This window comes from Scatophagus argus, chromosome 1, assembly GCF_020382885.2.
Source record: "Scatophagus argus isolate fScaArg1 chromosome 1, fScaArg1.pri, whole genome shotgun sequence".
In the NCBI taxonomy this organism is placed as follows: Eukaryota; Metazoa; Chordata; class Actinopteri; family Scatophagidae; genus Scatophagus; species Scatophagus argus.
This window is the reverse complement of record NC_058493.1, coordinates 9,054,159-9,076,720: the sequence shown is the minus strand read 5'-3', so window position 1 is coordinate 9,076,720 and position 22,562 is coordinate 9,054,159. Positions and strand designations below refer to the sequence as shown.

The following is a 22,562-nucleotide window of genomic DNA, read 5'->3' as shown; positions in this document are numbered from 1 at the left end:
ATTATACAGAAGTATTTTATAACAACAAAACAAAACAGGGGTAGTAGTTTATAAAGAAATGATCTTTTTATTTTTTCTTACAGCGTAGTAAGATATTATCAAAGTTTACAAACATAGTGCATATTATTCATGTTAGCCAAAATGCCCTTTGGACAAACAGGAGACTGCCTTTGTTTTTCTCATTTCAGTATTTGCACATAGAAATGACAATGACTGCAACAAAATTTTTAACTTAGTCAGAGCAGCAGTGTGGTCACCTGTCTTGTTAAGATTTAGATTTAATACTGCAAACAAAGCTGATAGGAATTTGGCTAGGTGAGCTCATTTTGATGTTTGATTAACTTCTACATCACATGCTTGATTTTCACAAAAACCAATAGCTCTGATAGTTCAAAAATTAAATCCCATAATATTTTACTAAAATACTGACATAAAGTTTCAGATTTTTCATTTAAAGACTGTACTGCACCAAAAATGTAAAAAGCAAACAAGTATATTTGGATTGCTGGCAAATTATTTAATCCACCTTGATCTGTGCTGCTTTAAAAACAAAGTGTGGTTGGATTATTTTTATCAAAATTAAAGGGAAGAACAGGAGCTTTCCAGACATTGTGTGATTTGTTTTTAATAACTGTACAACTTCTCATTGTTTATCCCTTATCAAATACTGTTGCCTTGTACAGAACACTTGGTCTACATAAAAATAAACTGCATTTCTTTACAATGTATGCTGGCCTGAAGTACAGGTATATACTGAGCTTCTTAGAAAAAGACCTGAAAAGACATAAGGTCCGAAAGTCAAGATTTCAGTCAGATTATCATTGTAACAGCAAGTGAGGTTTAATACTACAACAAGCACTCCTTGAGCTACTCTGTCAGAACGAAAACCTGGTGCACGTGTTTACAACCAAACAAGCTCACTTTGTAGGTATGTGTAGTTCATTTAAGCACATGGCATGAATGGTGAACTCTGCTACTAACAATGAAAACTAGGATGTAGAAAGGTATTTACAAAATGTAAATACATAAAATGGCTACTGCAGAAAAAAATGCCAACCACAGAGAATCAAAGATAGGGCTGGACTTCGTGAAAACATTAGGGATTCAACATCAGGATTCTTACTTCAAACTCAGTCCCCTTTGTTGTGTGCAGATAGGTTTTCAGGTCTGCTGCAAAAATGCAAACGTAACAGTTCAAAAGTCATTCCTGTACAGTTTTTTTTCTCATATCATCAACACAAAATCTGTCAAAAAAAAACATAACTTATAACTCTTTAAAAACTTGCCTTATAACTTCTGGTATCCACATTTACAAACTGGATTCCATACCACCTACTGTATGCAGCAGAACCAACGTCAAGCACTGTGTTCATTATCTACAGTAACATTTTATTTACCTCAGTGGGGAAATGTTGAAAAAAATAAATAAATAAATAGAGATTTGACTCCAAAAGATAATAAAAAAATCTGTTCAAATGTGTACTAGACCTGTTCAGGATGTACCTGGGATTGGCTCGAGCCCCTTGCAACCCTCAAAAGAACAAGCAGACATGAGTAATGGATGGATGGATGGACATGTATTAGTCAGAACTAGTTTTGCCTGCCAAATCGTCACATGCAGATTTGTTAACACATATGAAGAGGTATTTGTGACTTATAGTTGAGGAAATGCATATCTAAAATTTGCATTTGACACAGCTTTGATTTCTGAGGGAAGAAAATTTCATTTGTAAATAATGGCAGAGCCATGAACATACAGGTGGATATGCACACCAATGTGCCCAATATTCTACAAGAATAGAATAAACCTCTTTTGTACTCAAAAGTCCATATGTCACATAAAAGCGTCAAATATGTGTCTACCCAAAACTGTGGCAGCAGAGCAGGAGTTGCCTTGTGTCCAGAGGTGAAATGTATACTATTGAGGAATGAGGCTCCTGTACTGCAGCTAATAGTCGGTCATGAGTAGATAGTGATGACCTCCCGACCTCCACCTCGAACCAGCAGCACTCTTTCAAGGCCTTCAGTCAACACCTCCAGAAACTCCATGTCTGACGTGAACGTTAAAGAACTAAAATCAAACAACAGTTTACACTTTCTGTATTTCTTATGTGCCCTTATACTTATACAAGACCTCTTTTCTTTTTCTCTTTGATAATATTGACAAAGGATACAGTTTTCATCTCCATCTGAATTTCGAGGTGGCCCTGGCATGTTGAGCAGCACTAATCGAGCGTCATGGGACCTGTTGACTATTACCTCATTCAGCTTCACAGCCGTATGCATTCTCCGCACATTGGACTGATCCCTGAAGTGCAGTAAGAGGGGAAACAAAGTGTAAAATGGATTTGTGCTAATAAGAAAGACTGATTGAAAGCAAGTTCTAGAAGTGTCAAACAAAAAAGCCCACAAAAATAAGATGAAAAGCTTAGCATGAAATGACTGAATGCAACTCACGGTTTGAGGCTCATAAGTTCTCTGAAGTTCTCAGGTGCATTGTTCTTGTTCCTTCTCTCAGCTTCACACTTCTCTCTAGTCCATGTCATCTGAACCTTCTCTGGAGGAGCCTCCACCACCTCCTCCTCCTCATCTGAGTATAGACTTCCCATACGCACCAAGGAGTGCCTGTCCTTAACCAGCTGGGCCTGTGAGTGCCATTTACATGTCAATACACTGTAACAACCAAAACTACTACTCACAGCAGTTAACAGAGCTAAGTCAGCTTGAGCTGCACCACAGACACCCAGGAGTGAAAATTTGAAACATAAAAACACAGCAAATTTCAAGAGTTTCAGCGATTTATCATGCATAACATGTTCTGATTTTTAAATCTAATATTCCTGAAACAGTCATAACACAAAAGACATACCTCTCTTTGTCTTTCCGCACTGGAGAGCCTCATTTGCCTCAACATCTGGGACCTCTGCTCCATCATTAATGTTCGCTCATAGGTGTAAGCTGAGATGTCACTGTCATGCTAAAGTACAAAACATAATTTTAGAGGTAAATCCATCTGAAACATATTTGCGTGTTTAACATGGACAGAGTGACCATGAAAGGAGATTAGTTCATGTAGTTCAAGATAAACAGTGAGATTTTATTATGAGACTAATTTTCATTGTAACAAACATGTTTATGGCATCTTGATGTGAACAACAAACCTGTTTTGCTTCAGCATAATGAACATCTGGTTTCAGTTGCAATTTTTATTACCGAGTTACATTCATTCTGAGCTGTTTCTAACCTTAACAGGCCCATTTTTCAGTCTTCACTTTTGTGTAAGAGGTGCTCTCACCATTTCCACCACCTCCACTTCAGCCTCTATTCTCAGTTGGTAAAGGAACGTGGCCAGATCTTTCTTCATTTGGATGCTGTTGTCGTCCATCTGGGCTACGGTAAAGATGCGCATCTTGCACTTCCTCCAAACCTAATTTACAAATATAACCATGTCTTGACACTAGCTTAATAATGAGCAAGTTAGGCAAGAGAGAGATAGAGACAGACAGACAGACAGATAGAGATCGAGAAAGATTGAGAGAAATCTATATAGATAGACATATAACTATGGATACAATATATAATTTTAAAAACACCTTTAAGAATTCAGGGGTTTTTTTATGGTTACTTATGGAATAAATTTTACAACTTCTAAAGTAGCTTAATGGACTAAGCACAAAGATATCTGTCATCTTACTTTATGCTGTTTGAGTAGGAAAGGAAGCAGCATTAACATCCCTCCATCATGGACAATCCACCACACATCAATGTTACCATCTGTGAAGCGTTCATGGTTGCTCGGGTAAAAGGACACATTTTTGGGCACCATCAGGGCCAGGTGGGCAGCTGTGGTGCAGCGGACTGTGTCTGAGTAGAGATGAAAACATGAAGGCATGGATATTAACTGCTCTGTATAGATGAGTACTTTATAAATGAATATGACCACACCCTACATTCTGTACAAGCCAGCTGAAATATATCAGAATACCCAAAGAATATATTCATGTAAGCTTTTTCAGGCCAACAGTAACTATAATTACAAGTTTGTAACAGTGATGTGTTTGTTCTGTACATGAGGATTCAACTGTGAAAACTACATATTTATGCCTGTAAACACAGTGCAGTCAAAGTCAATTTGACAGATATTTAATAGTGGTGGCATACTGCAAATACTGACTGGGTCTTCAACATCATGTTGCGCAAACAGCATTTTAGCAAAACTCTTACTGATAAAAGTCTTCCAGGCACGAGGGTCCTCACTCTGTCTCCAACCATATGGCCAGCCCATCACCACAGTGTTGTGTTTCATGCCTCCCAGGCCACAGGACTGGATCAGATGGACAACACCTTCCCGCACCTTAGATGCCACCACAACCTGGCAGAAACCCTTAACTCGCTCGATCTCCATCATATTCTTAATGGCCTGGCAGACAAATGGGCAAACAGAACTTCAGTCCATAATGACAACAAGCAGACAAACCGTATGTAAACAACTATGCATGATGCATAAATAAGAAATTCTCTGAAGGTAAATTATTGAAAAACAATAAATTATAGCAGCTGTATGGCCTTATATTTACACTACAAACATCTGAATAGCAAAACAATTGTTCAGTGGTTGGAATTAAACTAATACACATAAAACCTTCACTATCTCTCTGTCAAGCACAAGCACTAATGATAGCACCTAATACTGAATGCAACACATGAATATTGGCTTAGTGCTAAATGTACAGAGGATGAGTGATTCATTTCTCACAAAAACAAGAGTAAAAATTACTTCAATTGTTCTTTATAAAACACATCACATTATGAACAATGTTCTCGCACCAGTCCCTTATTTAACTGAAATGGCTCATTGGTGCCATATTGCAGAGACAACAACAAGCTGTTTCCAGCCATGCCCTTTGATTAAAGTGATTAAAAAAAACCAAAAAAAAACATCATGAGGAATTGTAACAAAAAATTAAAATTCACAAAGAAGCATGTTCACACTTCATTGAACTTTTCAATCTACAAAAGGTGTTCATTTGTAACAATTAGCTGCACAGCCAGCAAAACAGCACAATAGAGAATTGTCTAGAGCATGTATGGCATACATCCCTTTCCAGTGTTTACCTGTTCAGCTGCCTGCATTTCTCCATAGCTGTCCAGGAAGTTGCCCTGGATGACAGAGCCCACAATGGTCAGACCCTTTCCTGCCTTTAGCTGCGAGGCAAAAGTGAGCAGTCGAGGATATTTTACATGGAGATCCTCATCCAGCTTCAGCAGCACCAGCAGCTGAGGCCTGCAGCACACAGTCAGAGACAGTCAACATGAGACAAAGGGCCAAATCAACAGTGTGTCTTTGCATGCCTTTTGATATGTCACCAAAGTATTGACAGCATTTCATTGGATGTATTTATACAGACGACATCTATCAGTCAAAGATTAGCTGAATGGTCATCGAGTATCATTGTTTTTACAATGTTGATTGTTTATTTACCAATCAAAACACATCTGGATAGATTAGATATATAGATTGGAATAAATTTTGTTTTAATTAGATAGTTGTTTAGACATAACATAATTTTTGCTTTTACATTATTTGTGAATCAGGTATTGAGATATAGTCAAATAATTGCAGTTGAGACATTTCTCTATATATGTGACCTGTATGGCTCTCCCTTGTTTCCCAAATTTACCCCAGTTTTAAACTAGATGTGTAAACTTGTTTTGAACTCTGAATCTGGGCTGCCTTGTTTACATTTTCTTATATTTATAATATTGCGTCCATTCATTATTCGTTATTTATTCGACAATCAAAACTATCAAGACTTTCTTTTCTGCGAAAAAAATGACGTGCATTACTGTATTAATGCTTCTAACGAAAAGAAAAACTTCTCAAAACTGTTTTGTATACCGACTTGGCAGATGGCCCTCACTCATTGAGTGTCAATACAAATAACAGCTGGTGGTAACATCTCATCTAAATTGTGTGCAGTATGCAGTGTACATGTGCAGTACAATCACAACAATGTGAAATATTTGTCAGAGGGTGTCAGTGTGGGTTTGATGCTGCTTCATTTATGGTATATTTATATTTATAGTATATAAACATTCTTCTGAACCCACATGTGAAAAGTGCTTTTATATTCCAACATGCAATGTGGTCTTAAGAGATGCAATCCAAAGGCCTTTTTTGGAAAATGTTCAGAACATCTCCTTTAGCTGTAGCTGTACCTCCAGTTCTTGGTGTGCGGAGGCCCAACCTCCAGTCTTAAGAGGGCATATCGTGCAGCACTGAGGGACAGTCCTCTTATACCATCTCCCCATTCCTTCTCTGCTCTGTTGTGTGTGGAAGACACAAACATAAGTGATGACAGAAAACTTAAGAAACTAGCTGTCCACCCGCATTCAAACAGAAACTCAGATATAAAACCATTATCAGCTATACCATATAGGAATTTACTGGACGGAGAAACAAAGGTGCAAATGCTAAATAGACTCCAGACATACCCCTGGTACTCAATGTACTTGTAAATCATCCCAGCAATGCCCATGGCCACAATAGCATAGTACCAGGAAGAGATGAACATTAGAGCCAGACACATACTCATGCCAAGGAAGGACAGAGCCCTGTAGGTGTGACAAATACAGTCTAAAGTTACATTTTTTTGTCTATCAAGAAGAGTAATTGTATTTGCATATCTATAATGCATTGGTCCTTCATGAAGGCAACTAATATATACAAAGATGCTTTTCCATTGAAACACAGGTGATTTTAATGGACTAGGAAGAAGAAGGAGTGTGATAGAAATATAGGTATAGTTGTACTCACCAGTGGTAATATTTAAACCTTGGCCTCCAGTTGGGTGTACGCAAGAGAGTCTGAACTGCACAGGCTAAGTTTACAAAGAGATAGCACATCAAGAAGAACCTGTTAAATAAAGAAATGGAGAATTTCAGTTTGTTTGATGGTGATAATGTCATGACATCTGCGGTGTATTTGGGTTTAAGAAGGAAATTAAGAAAATAATGTTCAAAACATGTCAGAGAGAAATGAATATAAGGGGTAGGTGGAATAAGTAGTTGATGTATTTCATATTCTTATATGCTTACATAGAAAGGATAGGAGCCACCATATCTAGCGAGGCGATAAGGATGCCCAGCTCAGCTATGAGACCAGTCAGTAGTAGTGCCCATGTTGGCTCTCCATTAGTCTTTCCATGACCAAACACCTGACATAAAAAATTCAAAAACACACTTCAATGCAAATCTGTTCTTCTTTGGTACTGTATCATATTCAAATAAGGTTGCAAGTGAAATGCAAACATTCCCAGTAAGACATACTGAATGCTTTGTAAATAATTAAAACCGGCTGTGAGATAACTATTTTCTATTACCATGTGTTTGTCAGGTCATTAGGAGCCATTTCTGTCTACCAGTGATTTACTGTAAAATGGTGGTTACATAACATTATCAGCAGTGTGTACTGTCCCACCCTGAGGAAAGGAATGATGTTGTCCTTGGCAATAGCCTGTAGCAGTCGAGGAGCCCCAGTTAGGGACTGTAGGCCTGCCCCGACCGTAGAGAAGAAGGAGCCAATGACAATAACCCACGGAGACGGCCAGGAGAGTGTCCCCACCACTAAGGTTTTTCTAACGGCATCACCAAACCTGCAAGTAAATGCTGACTGAATGAGACTTTTAGTATGAAGTTGGTTTACTTTACAAAAAATGCTTTGATAATTTACTATCTTGCAGTACCAAATTAACCCAAATTAACTTACTTGTCTCGAAGGACTACTCCTTCAATGCAAGAGCCAAACAGGACCACAGAACTTAAATCTGAATACAAGAGATTAAGGAGCTTAAGGTGACACAAAAATGTATATTAAATCTGGCTTCCAATCCTGTTTGAAGGAACAAGACTATTGGTGTTATTGTGTGTAGTCAACAAAATAAGGATACACACAAGGGAAGTAGTAGTAATAGCTAAAATAGTTCCCACAGGGATGGACTTTTGAGCATCACGGAGATCACCAGATCTGTTAGAGCCTGCCATGATACCTATACAAAGAAACAGACAGCAGATGAGACACAGAAAATGTAAAATCTGTCTAACATTGCCCCCTGCTGTCTGGATTACTGGGAGGTTAAACTTCCCTATTTTTCAGCATCTGCCGATAAGTTTAACTGTTATTTCTCAAAACAAAAGGCAACACAGCAGGTGGCTAAAGTTATATATTGAATCAAAAATCATGTCTACACTATGGATTTATAACGGGTTAAACTCTTCTTTACACCACATCAGTTGTCTCAATCAGATCATCCCTTAAAATGATTTAAGATTTAATGTAATCTATGTTGAAAAAATAATTTAGCTGTTTAATACAAACTGTAGACTGAGGTTTGTGCCATAACAGCACTTACCTACCTGTGGCAGACGGGAAGAAGATCCCCACCAGGAGTGTAAAAGATGTTGCAATGTCTGCGGACACATACATGCCAAAGTTCTCTGGGCCACCATGGACGCTCACTGACTGCAGTCCTGGTTTCTCTAAGATGTCCCCTTTCTGCAGGTAGTTGCCCCACATGTTTTCTAACCACAGAGAACAGACATTTAAAACAATGGCAACAAACATTAGAAGATGATGCCATAATATGCAAATTACAAAGGGGTGTACTAACACTGTATTCTAATCCATAATCAGTCATTCAGATCAGGCATAATTACACATACTACATACTTTGAACATGAGGAGCTGCTACCTTTAATGTCTACCAAAATCTCATGCTTTATATTTTATCCCCAGTCAATTATTGAAAAAATTACCTCTAATAATCCCACTGCCCAGTCCGGGGATGCCTTGTATCTCTGTCACATTGTTCTGCATGAAGTAGTCATCACACTGAGCGCTGCTCATGTTCCCAGGCGCACAGAACCTGTCCCACAGCTGACTAGGCACTGTGATGTTTCCCATTATCACAGTCTTAGAACACACATCAAAGCGATCCCTCACCAAAGTCCTGTTTCCCAGCATGCAGATCCTACAGAAATAGCAGGGACAAAACTAAAATGATTACTATTAGATTAGATTTAGATTACTATATTATGTCATCATTATTTCCATCACTAATATCATCTTAATTATCCTCTATCCTATTAATTATCCTCTTCTCTAACATTGTAACCAAAAATGAATTCAGTGTTATTTCCAAACACTGATGCTGATAGGATGGACTATACACTTTAAGAGAAAATAACTATTTGAGGGAATAATCACACTGTAAGCAATTAGTGGCATAAAAACCACTAATTCTATGTGAAGGTAAAGGTGTGTCAAGGTGAAGACAAGACCAGCAAACGTATTCTGAAGACTTACGGGAATTCTGGCGGATGAGTCATGGATTTGATTGCCCCAGCGTAGATGGAAACAATTGAGATAATGACGCAGGCGAGGAAAAGAGAAGCCAGCTTGTTGACATATTTCACTCCTACAAAAACCACCACAGCCATCAGGCTTAGGCAGATAGAACCATAGACTCTCATATTGTTTAGCATGGCACTGTCACTCCCAGGGGGCTCTGTCGAGTGAAAGATGGCTGCCTGCGGGACCAGATATTTCTGAGGAGAAATAAATTACAGCAGGACAGTTATTGCATATACCATATACATAAAACACACGTAATGGAACACAGAAGAATGTTAAGAGCCTAGAAATGTGAGCGGGAATATATCCTCAGAATAATATCTTTGCAAACTGACCAAGAAGATTTCAATGGCCCCCAGAATGTACATGGCTGAGGCAAAGGTGGTGCCCAAGTAGAAGCACAGCCCCACAGCTCCTCCAAACTCTGGACCAAGGGAGCGTGAAATCATGAAGTATGAGCCTCCAGCTACAACAGCGAAACAAACGGTTACACAAAGCAGGATCATGTTGGGAAAGACCATAATTTATATTACATGCAGCAGATACAAGAGTGAATTTCTGCTGCCCCCAAGTGGAAGAATGTGTAGAGGAAGACTAATATACTACAGCTACCCGAATGAAACTGGAGATGTCAAAGGTCAGTAAGTCATCATATGATAAGCAGTTTATGTCCAAATTACTAGCACAGTTCTGAACCATTTAACAGAATCAGGTTCAAAATAATAACAATAAAAAAATCTTCAAAAGTATTCATTAAGATACTGGTGAAAGATATGTGCTGGATAAAAGGATGCTGAGGGACTTTAATAAAACGAATGCACTTGAGTATTACCTGGAACCACACCATTAGTAGCAATGGCACTCATTGATATAGCTGTGAGCATTGTCTATAGGGGAAAGGGAAAAATATCATTAATATACAGATACAGATGTCATGGAAATTTGTGTGTGTTATGTCAATATTCTCTGATTAAACTAAAAGCAGGCATTGCTGCCATCTCAGGAATCAACTGCTTCCTACCTGATTTTTAGTTAATGAGTGACTACTAATTAAATTTCACAGAGTAGCTAATGATTAGTTTATGATTAGTTAATATAGAAACTAGCGTCAATCAGGATTCACTCATTAAGGAAGTGATCAGTATGATCGAGTCACACATATTCAATCATTACCTCATGATTCATTAATATGGGAACTCCTGATCTGTTCTCCAGTAATACATCATTCACAGCACTACATTTAGGATTATTAGGGAAGCACTTATTAACTATTCATCCATTATCAAGTTGTTCCCAATTCATTCCTCACTTGTTTATTAATTAACTAATAAATAGGTATTCTATAAAATTTGATTAGGATTTAATCATTAACAAATGCTTAACTAGCAGTGAGATTCTCATTTGTTGCCTGGCAAATTACTTTGTGTACAAAAAGTGTTAAATATTTATTCTAAACCGCATTATTTGTTATGTAAGAATGTTAATGGAACCATAATGGATAAAAAACAGAAGTCAAAGTGACATTTTGTATTTTAAATAATTCCTGAATCCACATGGTTATGCAACCAAGTGGATTTGATTGACTGGTTTAAAAATTACAGCTGGACCACATTGGTGGCTTAATCAACCTAGCATAGTAGGGAGGTTTGTGTTAAGTACAGTGGAATGCATGTGTGTGTGTGTGTGTGTGTGTGAGAGAGAGAGAGAGAGAGAGAGAGAGAGAGAGAGTGTGCATACTAACACATGAGCAGCACATGAGGACAATCAGGAGGGACTGCATGATTCCAGCCATCCCAACAATCCATGTCAGTCGGAGGAAAAGAATAACACCAAAGATGTTCTGGAGACACGGCAGGTAGACTCCCATCAGAGTGCCCATGTTGGGAGACTGACGGAGAGAAAGGGGAAAGGAGGGAGGGCAGGCGGGCAAAGAGAGAAGAGAGAATACTGACCATGACATTTCAGGAAACAAGTGTATTGATCATTAGTATTGACTGATGTGCTTTTTAAAGGTCATTCAATCATGTTATCAGCTCTTTTCGTGTATCCTGGTCTTGCACAGCTACAGTCTGACTGCAGAGCATGCAATTCATAAACAATCAATCAGCAAGTCTTAATACAAAACTAGAATTTGGATAGCGAGGCAGGGAAAGAGCTAGAAGTGGAGTATAATGTTTCTAAACCTCAAATGACTGCATGTACTCATGATTAAAACAGTGAGGGGTAGTTTTTCTCTGCTGTGCCCACAACTCCTGACCTTGGGGGTCTTCCTGCGTGAGGCCTGAGCGCTCTCCTCCTCCTCATGTTCCTTGGCTCCCTGGGTGATGTTGGTGTAGCTGACCAAGCGGCTGAGCAGGGAGGAAACCTTTGGCCGAATGTCCAGCTCTTCCTGGAGGGAGAAAAAGAGAAGAGGTTAAACGAATGACTTTGGTTTAGGTTTGTCATCTGACAGAAGTATTAGCTAGTAAAGACAACAGACCTCAAACAAAGCCAGGTTTCTGTCATAGAAGTCATTCTTCTTGCCTGCGGATTCAGCACTGCTGAGAAATGGACTGTCTTCTTTATGATTACCATGTCCTATTAGAGAGAGGAAAAAAGATTTATGGCAAACAATAAAAACAAAGTTGATTTCTAGCTAACCAACACTTTGTGTTATAAAGCCAAATATTTAAAAAAAAAATGTTGCTCTTTTATCTATGAGGAGGCATCCTGGTAACATGCAGTGTAGCTACAACATCAAGTTAATGTGTTTCATTGATTAGACAGAGGAATGATATTTGTGAAAGTGTGTCAAATCTCCTCCACACTGTCAGGCACTTATTTAGTGTAACAAGCAAACTTTCATGGACAGTATAAAGTATCTGACACTGATTCACAAGTTTCTTTAATGTAATGAGAAAAAAAAGAGGTGTCAAAGAGTACTTAACTAAACCTTCCAAAGATACTATTAGAATTCAAGTCGATCATTTTTAGAATTAAAGATGCGGTTTTGGTTTACATTAAAGATGAGTTTCACTATTACAAAGGATGATGGACCCACTAAAAGAGTGAAAATTACAGGCATCATTACATTAGTTTTTGTAGTACTTGATAAAACGGTTTCACAAACAGCATTTAGTTGCTGTGTAGTGCAAATATTGCATATAAATCATCTTTTATACCAATTTTATTTTTTCCAGGGCAATCAATTCCAATATTCAATCAGCTTTTACCTGTCAGGATTAGTCATCATTCAAACATCTAATAATCCCCATGTAGCAGCAACCTTTAGAACCACAAGTCATGCAGTGAAGCTGCTGTGGGAGGCCAAGAGCCGCACAGACTGACAAAGCAAAGTCCAGGTGATAAACAAGCAATATAATCAGCTTTTACTCTCATTAAATTCTGCTTTTGAAGAAAAGAATCAAGCAGAGATGAGCACAGTGCCTGGGGCAATTATTGCACGCAAAGTAGCCCTGCAAAGTTTCTCTCACACATTCACACTCACAGCCATGCACATACCTCATTACCTAAAATTACCTAACCTTGGGTTATTAGAGCATGTAAACCTTAACAGCAGAATCTCAGAACCCAAATTAATCCTACAAAAAAGTCTGCCAGCTAACCAAGTGGGCATGAAATAACAAAAAATATTCTCAGCTGCACTGAAAATATAACCACTTTTTTGCAAGTGAGTTGGCTGAGCTTCAAAGGTAGTTTTCAGGTCTTCACTCACCTGTGTTCTGTGTCCCACTACTGCTAGTATCACTGTGGGTTAGCATAGTTACGTGCTGTGCGCAGACTGCAACTGAGTACTCTGTGCCGCAGCCTGGGGAATTGTCGATTACTATCCAGGACACTCAGTCACCCAGGGTGAATACTCATTCAGAGGCCTGATCTGACACATGGTGCACAGTGAGGGGGTGAGAGGTGGGGAGTGGAGGACAAAGTGGGAAGTGGTAATGACTCTCTCTCTCACTCACTCACTCACAGACATACAGGTATAGACAGGTATGTCAAAGAAATACAGTTTTATTTAAAACTGTATTCTGTAATAATGTTTAGTCTGGATAAATCTGAATGTATCAAAGAAATAAGTTATTATTATAACTTATTTAACTTATATAAGTAATTAAAGCATGGGCTGCCACAAAAAGTATTCCTGTTTATGTATGCAAAAGTATAAAAAACTTAAGACACATGGAGGCCAAATTAATACTGGTCTGTCTTTCCAAACCCCAGCAGCTACACAGCTACAGCGATGCTTGGAGAGGGATAAGAGCAAATACAATTCCAATACTGTCCTCTAGTGTCATCTTGCTGTCATTGGCAAGGGGAAAAAACAACATCTGTGCTTGACACAACTCTGAGGAGAGACAACTGCAGATGAAACAGCACTAAACTAGCATTGCTCCCAACTAACAACTAGTTGGGGGCAATGTAAATGGGTGCAGCTCTATAATTATCTATAATATTAGATATGTTCAGATGTGTCCTTGTAGGAACTGTTGCTCAGACAATGCTGATCCAAACGCTCTGCTCCACATGAACACCCTAATGCCAAAACCTAAAATAGTTCAGCTTCCGGCTCATTCCATTTGTTGGACCAGCACAATGAAAGTCATGTTTACAAAGGGGCTGAGGAGACAGTGGGGGTCTCTTGTTAATAACCTGACATTAAATGTCTAACTAAAAAGATTAAAGATTAACTGACTTGTTATGAAAGACACACAAGAGTCATGCTGTGTGCAGAGAACAGCAGAGAGGCTTTACAGAGACGTGTACCAACATGTCACCTGTGCCCCCACCAAAACAGCTCACAACCTCAGCCAATAGATCAGAGACTTTCTGGACTGTAGAACTGACACATTTACAGAAAGATGCATCAAGCAGACCACTTAAGCAGCTGTGTATGTGACTTTTACTTTCTTCTAACTATCTGGAGTCAAACATTCAAGATATTGTATCTTTTTACTCTTTGTTTTCTGAAGAGAATTTGTTTTGCTGAGGTTGCTCAACAAAAGAAAAGTGTAAAGTGCATAAAGTGATGTGGAGGACTGGATATTGGACTTACAGCCACGACATGAATAGATAAAAGACAAGTATTTTAAGAAGAATACACTGTGTTCAGTAGCATTTTAGACAGATTTGAATATGATCTGAACTTTTGTATTTCTAATTGCCATAAAAGCCAGGAGCTCTTATGTGTGGACGTCCAAGGCAACAGATAAACTACTTTTGTCTCCCAACTTTAAATTGCAGCTCCAGTTCAACAAGAAAACTCTGACTGCCTTCGTGTCAGGGCTGTCTGGATACAATTTGCTGTGTATTTACAACTAGATCAATTCCCAGAGAAGGTGGTACATTGTCTTTTCAAAGTGCAAAGAACATGACTTCTAAGCAAATCCAAACAAACTTGGAGCAAATGTTGTACTAAATCAATATTATTAATGGTTTGATACAGGTCCAACAAACATCTTCCAGAAAGCAGCTCCTGCTCAACACTTTTCTCCAAACAGGTCATTAGTTTACCTTATCTAGACTGCACAGTGTATATTTGAATTAATCAGAGATTTTACAGAGATCTTTCAAAGAAACATTTTCAAAACCACTATTCAAGAGAGAAAGAAACCTAACAACATGGTGTCTGCACCTTTTAAAGCCGATTACACATGGAAAACCATATCGCTGCCCAATTAGCTTCTTAGAGTTTGAAAAAGCCTCTTTGCTAAGCTTCCTCTTTAATAAACATTTAAGACTTAACACAGAGAGACAGAGAAGTCGCACAGCTTAGCCCACTCTACTTTGCGCAGTTAGTTGGCAAGAATGCTCCACCTATTGTGTGTTTGGAGGCGTTGTGTATGCGTTTGTTTATGTATGTGTAGACTAAATTAGAGTATGAGAATTTAAGTGTGTGTCATTTGCTTATACACACTACACGCCTTCAAAGCATAGCTAGATGTGACCCCTGGGTTGGACAAACATGATTGTATGGGAGCAGCACAAATGGTTAAAGGTACAACTGTTCTATTTTGTCCACCGTGTTCAGTTCATTAGGTTCCTGGGCCTGTAAAACAAAGTAGTCACTCTCAGAGCCACACTGACCTCGCACAACCGTCTGCACTCCGCTGTCTCAATCTGCTGTGCGTTACAAAATAGTGAATGAGCAAACAATTCAATCACTGAAAACTTTGACACGACTTATTTGGAACTATGACTATGTGAAACCTACCACCATGAACTCATTTCTGTTACTCATAAGCAGATTTTGTGGAAGTCCAAAATCTGACTAAATCAAAGCTCGGTTGGGTCATTATGAGTTTGCTTTTGGATACAGTAAAGAGCTAAGCCAGCTAACATCATATTAGTTATAGTTTGGCACATCCCTGTGGAGGCAGCAAATCCTAGCTTCATAATGAACTGCCCAGTAGGATGCACATTTCCTACCCTGTGATAGAAAGGTCAGCATATTTTCTGAGTGCATATTGTCGTGAAATGCAAATGCAAGTTAAAATATTTTAATTATTTTCCAAAAGATTGCTAATAGCTTAATATAAAATTGTGTGGTGTACTGTGCTATTTTCTCCTCTTTGGTCTGAGTTATAAAACAATGTAATTCTGCTGTTGCAATTGGCCAGTGTTAACTGTAACGGCTGTGTTTCATGCGGAGGTGAATCTGAAAAAGAGCAGAGGAATGCTAACCTGCTGAGTAGTACAGCAAAACATATTAGCTTTGATGTGTGCTAATGATGAGTAAAGGATGGCAGCTCAACCTCAGGGGGTAAAGATGGACGGGAAGAGGTGCATCGTACAACAGACTTTCAAAAAGACACAATTAACTGCGTGTTTATCAGTGCGTGTAGAGCTAATGACTAAACCAAGTGTGACTTATACATGAGAATTGTCTATCTGCAGTGTCTTCACAAAATGATTTTGAGCAGTTAATGGAGTTTAAGCTGTACATTTGCTACCCACACAGTTCATAAACTGTAGTCTAAGGTACAGATGGAAAGTCACTGCCTTGTTATATGCAGATGACCTACTGAATATTAATGTCCCAAACAGCACACTACCATGAAAGTAAACAAGGTTAAATATTTATGTTTAGTCATTAGTACCAGCAATATTTTAATACTTACAAATACATTAGAGTACAAGTTGTGTCCTGTTGTATCCACCCTGAGGTTTCTCCCATTTTTTCCTGTTAAAGGTTTCTTCTGGAAGTTTTTCCTTAGTTGATGTGAGGGTCTAAGGGCAGAGGATGTTGCTATGATGTTATGTAAAGCCCTTTGTAAAAATGGGAAAAATGTCTTGTCTTGTCTTTTACATACTTAAATGTAGATTTAGAATAACACCATTCCAAGACTGTTACCATTTCGTTGTATTCCTTGGCAATACAATGGCAGTACAATGGCAATAAAGGCTTCTGATTCTGATTCTGTCTCTCATGTCCACAGACAAGCTTTGAAAAGCAGTGAATTTTCTCCCCATACACTAATGGATTGCACCGTAACTGACTACTGCGGCCTCACGGCACTGAGTTACAAACAGAACAGGAAACCTAAAGATTAAATGTCATCAGTATTTCATGGGTTGACTTTTTATGAATGTGAAGGTGAATACCTTAGATTATATTTCATGAGTTCTTGACAGACTGCTGTGATACTACATTGGTTTGACAGCATTGTTGTTCATTTCATATCTCATTTTACTCTGTTTACGTCTAAAAATAAAGTTGTAGGATGACAGAACATTAAACATTTTGTAGCGAGGCCTTTGAAAATGTAATAAAACAAAACTATGTTTCTACTTTTCTTACAATTTTTTCTCACATTATAATCATCATGACAAGTATTGTTAATAAACATCTGTCTGGCAATTTGGAAATACTCAAAAACCTGCTCAACTTGAATTGCCAAATTTTGCCTACAAGCAGCAATAGTTTTCTGCTTCATTCTCTTATCTTGTAAATACAGTTTGTCGAAACATGTCTCACAGGATTTCCATTCATTATAAGCTCAAGAGAACCACAGTTAAAATCATTAATGTACGGCTAATAAACTAATCATGTTTTCATGGCTAGCACTGTATGTTTGCTGCTTATCTTTGTTTAATGTCTAAAGCTAAGGAGTAAAGAAGACCTTCAGCCACTAGACCCAGGAGATAGTGACTGCATTCAATTGCTGGGGGATCCTGAGAGCTGGACTACACAGTGGAAAAAAAAACAGCATCTGAGTTGCTCTGCCTGTCCTGTTACCACTTTGATGCAAATGAGCAGACAGAGCAAACATGGCAGAAGAATGGATGGTAAGATGGTAAGTTGCATAATAGGAAATAATGGATGACTAATACGCTATATAGACAAATGTATTCAGACACAGCTCTTTATGGGGGCTGTTTTTCAGAGATTGGTCTCTCTCTCTCTCTCTCTCTCTCTCTCTCTCTCTGTGTGTGGCTGTTTGAATTTGTTCCATCTCTGTCATCAGCTCCACATTTCTGCTCCTTCACAGTGTGTTTATCTCTCAAGGGATATCTTAGTGGCATGCCAGACAGCTTGGCAGGAATGCTCACCTGCTCACCTCCTGAATCCGAGAGGGAACACAGCAGCATTCTGCAAATCCTTTACCCATTACATAATTTCTCAGGGGTTTGAGGTAACACTGATGATCGAACCAAGTGAAATAACCTTCAATTAAGATATAAAGTCTAGATGGCCCTGTTTTTAGTATAAATTGACAATCTAGTACTTTTAAGAAAGATCCTTTGACTTAATTCAGGTAATTGTCACTTGCCTTTTCTTGACAAGCAACTTTGTCTTTGAGTTATTTTTGACTTGATACAAGGGACATCCACATCAGGTCTTAAAGATTGAGATTAAGCACTACTATGTCGAGACAAAATTTCTTATTTTTGATATGTGAATTTCTTGCATCATTCAGATAAAATAAAGTGAGCAAAACAATAGTCTCACATTACACCTAACAAACTTCATGGATGATCACAATAATATTAACCACGGTCAACATCAGTGAATCAACATCTACAGAAATGCAGAAAGGGCAATTAAAAAGTAATGAACACAGCTGATGAAAAAGAGTTTACAGACATGCTTGGAGATATGTGAGTCCAGCATACTCAAACTGACAATGCTGATGTTTTACATGTATGCTTATTTTGTTCATCATCTAGTTTAGCATTTTAGCATGCTAACATTTAATAACTATAGTTAGGGGATCATCAAGTTGTTGAACCTCTTTCAAGGCTATTCATTCTGTAGTTGAAGATATAGTTGATGATCCTATATTTCAATTGTTACAAATTGGAAGCACTCATCAAACCAGCAGATATTTCTTTTTATATAATTAAAACAGGAACTTTATGCAGACCTTAAAAAGATGAAATGTTTGCTTATCTTCTGACTTTTACTATCAGGAAAATGAATGAAACAAAATTGTATCCAGCCTTTGGTGAAATAATAAAATGCCAAGCAAAGCTGGGGTTTTGTTCCAAACATACACATATACTCTCTTTCTATCGTGTTTGCATATCAAACAGCAGCAAGAAACTAAGAAGGACAAGACTATGGAACACCCTCCTCCCCTACAAATGTAAAACCTATTTCAGGGTAGCTGCTCTTGCTCTGGAATACAGCACTATTACAGTGACCACAGTGTTGGTCCTGTCCTGAACAGAGCTAAGTTCACTGGCTGAAACAGACTCTGCACTGTGTCACTTCCTCCAAACTGCAGTGCAGACGTCACACTGTAGCTGACAGCATGTACCATACCCAAGCCACCACTCCCATGGTGAAATCATTCAGTACACGCCGCCACTTTGGACTGTTATATCACAATTACTTTCCTACCCAACATTTTTCTGCTTAAGTATCTAATATAAATGCTACTTGTAAAACTAAAGTTGCACAAAAAACTAACTAACACCACAAAATATGTCAGAAATGTCCTTCTGCACTTCTTTGAAAATGTGAATATATGTGCAAAAATAACTTTAAACTGTATGTTTAAATGACTTGTATCCATTCTTTAAAAACACTATAGAGATCCTTTAAAAATGCAGTCAACTACATTACTTCAGTAGCCATTACTGTTTAGTTCCCACATGTGTTTGAAACTAAATAGTAACATACTTTGTGGCTTTTGCCATCTCATCATTCATCACAGTTCCACTTCCTTCTCCTTTTTGCCCTCCTCCTCACCCTGTCCACCCCAGCATGTAGTCATCCTTGCAACTCTCCACTAAGTTTTGTTGTGCTCAGGCTTGGGTGAATTAGACAGAATGATGACAGCAAGAAGAAAAGGGAGACAGCCCCAAGCATGTATGAAGTGCACCCATAAATCTTTGAGGGTTATAGCAGGACACCTGCTTTTCCTTCCCCTTCGTGTCATCATCAAAGCCCGGTCCAAAGTTCTTAGTTTAGACTGCATTTGAGCCATCACTTTTTAACACTTACAAAGTACTATTACTTGCAGTATCTTAAGTGAGTTAAAGGGCATTTCTGCAGTTTGAGAATGCTTGGCTGTAAAGGGTGATTTCAATGAATTCCAGAAATATTCAAGCAGACAGCTAGGGCAACATGTGCTGAGATTCCTTCTTGTTACACTTCTAATATCAGTTTGGTTGAACTCTGTGGTTCGCAGAAGCATAGACCATCTGCATGGCACTGTTTGATACATATTGTTTGATACTCACTCATTTATACACAAATATAGAGAAAAGCACACTCTGGCTCTTTAACAGCTAGTCATCTGAGTCTTCACCCTTGCATTCTTTCTGATGTTGAGCTGTAAGCAGCTCACTGTCAGCATGACATTCACCACTTCACAGTACTGTAATATAAGTGGATGGCCAGTCAGTGTGTGGTTTTTGTACCCAGCCCGGCCCTCTGGGTCCTTCGGAAAGCGTGGGTGCTTCACTTTAAAGCCACACCCGTGTGTGTCTTTTATTAAAAAACCCTGTTCCTTCAGTTGGTTCACTCCCTCAAATCAGCACTGCTTTCACATAATCCCACAGGCTCCTCTCCTTGTTCTCCTTTTCTCTTTTGTAGGGGACTGCCCCCTCTCTTTCCATGCTGATACAGTGGAGACACAAGTGAATGACAGTGTGAGACAAGCTGAGACAGAGAAGTAAGGAGGGAGAAATCTGCTGCTGTGTTGTTGAGCAGCCAATCTCTGTGAAAGGAAATCCTTCCCTGGCACAAAGAAAGCTCCATCTTTTGTGCAAGGAAGCTCTTGAGGCCTTTTCGTGTTGCGGTGGTGTACTGCCCCCCCTACCACAATCCCACCCCCGTTGTGCCTTTCCCCACTGGTCTCACCCCTTTCATTGTTTTCCCTTTGTTACTCATCTGTCTCTGAGTTTATTTGAAAAAAGGCTTCCACAGCCAGCAAAAAATACTCTGAAATGATAAAAGAAGTGTTTGCACAACCTAAAGCAAAGTGAGCTGTCAAAAACAGACCTGCCTGCTATAGGAAAACTGCTCTCTAGCCATGGAGAATTGCCATGGTAACCATACAACCAGCTGTTAAGAAGCCTCTCAGAACAAAACAAAGCTTCTCCCATGTGGCCAAACTCACGAAGTATCACTTTCAGGGCAGATTTTACAACTTTCAAATTAGTGATGTTGTTTCCAAGCAGAGAGATAAAGAGCTTAGTAAAAGTTGTGAGACTTACCATCAGAGCTGACAGTATCTTGATGATCAGGATAGTCCTGTCCAGTGTCCCTGTAATCCACCCAGTTAATCCCTTCTAAACTGTCATAGCTGGACTGAGCTTGATCCTTCACTGGTACCACTGTGAAGTGAGGCATGTTTTCATCACTCTTCTCTGCGTTTCCAGCTCAGACTCAACATAGCAGGCTAGCTGTTAGCCAGCCTCAGTTCAACTCCCACTAATGGCAGCTACATTCCACTACACTGCGCTCACTTCCTCTGAAGGGTATTATCATACTCCCCGCCCACAGGCCAGCCCCTTCTGGGCCTTTTGTGTGAACAGAAAGGGTATGGAGGTCTTGAGGATACATTTGGAAAGACACTCACATACCTGCACAAGGGATAGGAGTGACCTATGTTGCACAGTTCCGTTAGAAGAGTCAGCATTGTCATCCCTGAGTCATGAAGACTGAGGGGGTGGGAGAGTGCAGGGCGACCCACTTCTGCCGTCTTCTGTGTCATGATGGCAGCTAACAGAGTGAACCTTGTCTGTCCAAGGTTCATACAGACAGTCCTCTGTTTATGTAGGCCTTCCCCAAAACACGCACAGCGACGTGGCAGTTTGGAAAATAATCAAACTACACTGGTAAAGGGGAAGCACAGCGTGGAAAAGAGAGGGAAGGGAAGAAAGAAAAAAGACTTCTTGTCAAAAAGAGAGGAAACAGCAAATGATCCCAGCCCCCATTCCAACTGTTAAAACAGCTGAACATCATGTCAACCTTTGACCCAGTGGTCAATCAGAATTTCAAACTAAGCTTTTTCTCCAACATTTGCAAAATAAAATGATAAAAATCATTAAATGACAATATTGGAATGACGAGTATCACTGAGCATCTGTTGAAGCTATGAGGAAAGATTCAGCTTTAGCTTCACTAGCAGTAGGTAAAGTTTAGTCTCCTCTCTCCAAGAATACTCTCAGACCATAAAAGCAGCAGATCAAAGACCCCTAAGGCTGTTATTAGAGAGGTCCTGTTCAAGGCACTTTAGGACTTGCTCTGTTTGAATAGCAGTGGCTTTGTAAACTGTGTGTATCTTGGGTGATTTACTTGCTATTTTTACATTTTTATAAGTTCCATTTGAAGAAAAAAAAAACACTGAAAAAAAAAGAAAAGAGTGATTCACTCAATTTGCTGAGGTGCTGCACAACTTTCCCAGTCTCCTGATGCTTCTGTCCTGACTTGTTTGAAACATGTTGCTGCATCAAATTCAGAATAAGCATATATTCACAAAGATCAATGAACTTGATGGGGTAAAACATTAAATATATTTTCTTTCTAATATTTTTATTAATTTAAATAATTTAAAACCATATTCTGGTAGACAAGCCAAACCAGTCAAATAAGACAAAATGAGTAACTTAGATATTACAGTAATTACACCCAGTTAAAAAAGTGTATCCTTGAATCCTGACTTTGTCCTCCAGTACAAAAACGGAAAATAAATAC

At 38.8% G+C, this 22,562-nt stretch overlaps 1 protein-coding gene across 2 annotated transcripts; it reads right to left on the bottom strand.

The window, feature by feature from the left end:
- Positions 1 to 44: 44 nt before the first annotated feature.
- Positions 45 to 21,473, bottom strand: slc12a4 (solute carrier family 12 member 4). 2 transcript variants are annotated; one of them, XM_046418333.1, is made up of 24 exons: positions 21,080 to 21,473; positions 11,892 to 11,989; positions 11,670 to 11,801; positions 11,154 to 11,300; positions 10,245 to 10,299; positions 9,748 to 9,878; positions 9,365 to 9,606; positions 8,815 to 9,029; positions 8,416 to 8,580; positions 7,950 to 8,048; positions 7,769 to 7,826; positions 7,481 to 7,655; positions 7,099 to 7,217; positions 6,818 to 6,916; positions 6,496 to 6,615; positions 6,220 to 6,324; positions 5,116 to 5,284; positions 4,225 to 4,420; positions 3,695 to 3,864; positions 3,296 to 3,427; positions 2,870 to 2,977; positions 2,458 to 2,645; positions 2,175 to 2,308; positions 45 to 2,051 (listed from the first exon to the last, which is right to left on the bottom strand). In XM_046418333.1, exons 1-24 carry the CDS (start codon positions 21,213 to 21,215, stop codon positions 1,960 to 1,962), a joined length of 3,285 nt encoding a protein of 1,094 aa, XP_046274289.1. In that variant the 5' UTR covers positions 21,216 to 21,473; the 3' UTR covers positions 45 to 1,959. The 2 variants fall into 2 exon arrangements, with proteins under 2 accessions (XP_046274289.1, XP_046274370.1); XM_046418414.1 differs by lacking the exon at positions 21,080 to 21,473 and adding an exon at positions 13,128 to 13,339.
- Positions 21,474 to 22,562: the final 1,089 nt, after the last annotated feature.

Coding starts and splice junctions, on each gene's coding strand:
- slc12a4 (XM_046418333.1), bottom strand. CDS start 21,215: ATGCCTCACTTCACAGTGGTACCAGTGAAGGATCAAGCTCAGTCCAGC. Junction 7,218..7,480: donor ACATCATTCCTTTCCTCAGG/GTGGGACAGTAC, acceptor TTTTTATGTCAG/GTGTTTGGTCATGGAAAGAC. Junction 2,309..2,457: donor GAACTTATGAGCCTCAAACC/GTGAGTTGCATT, acceptor ACTGCACTTCAG/GGATCAGTCCAATGTGCGGA.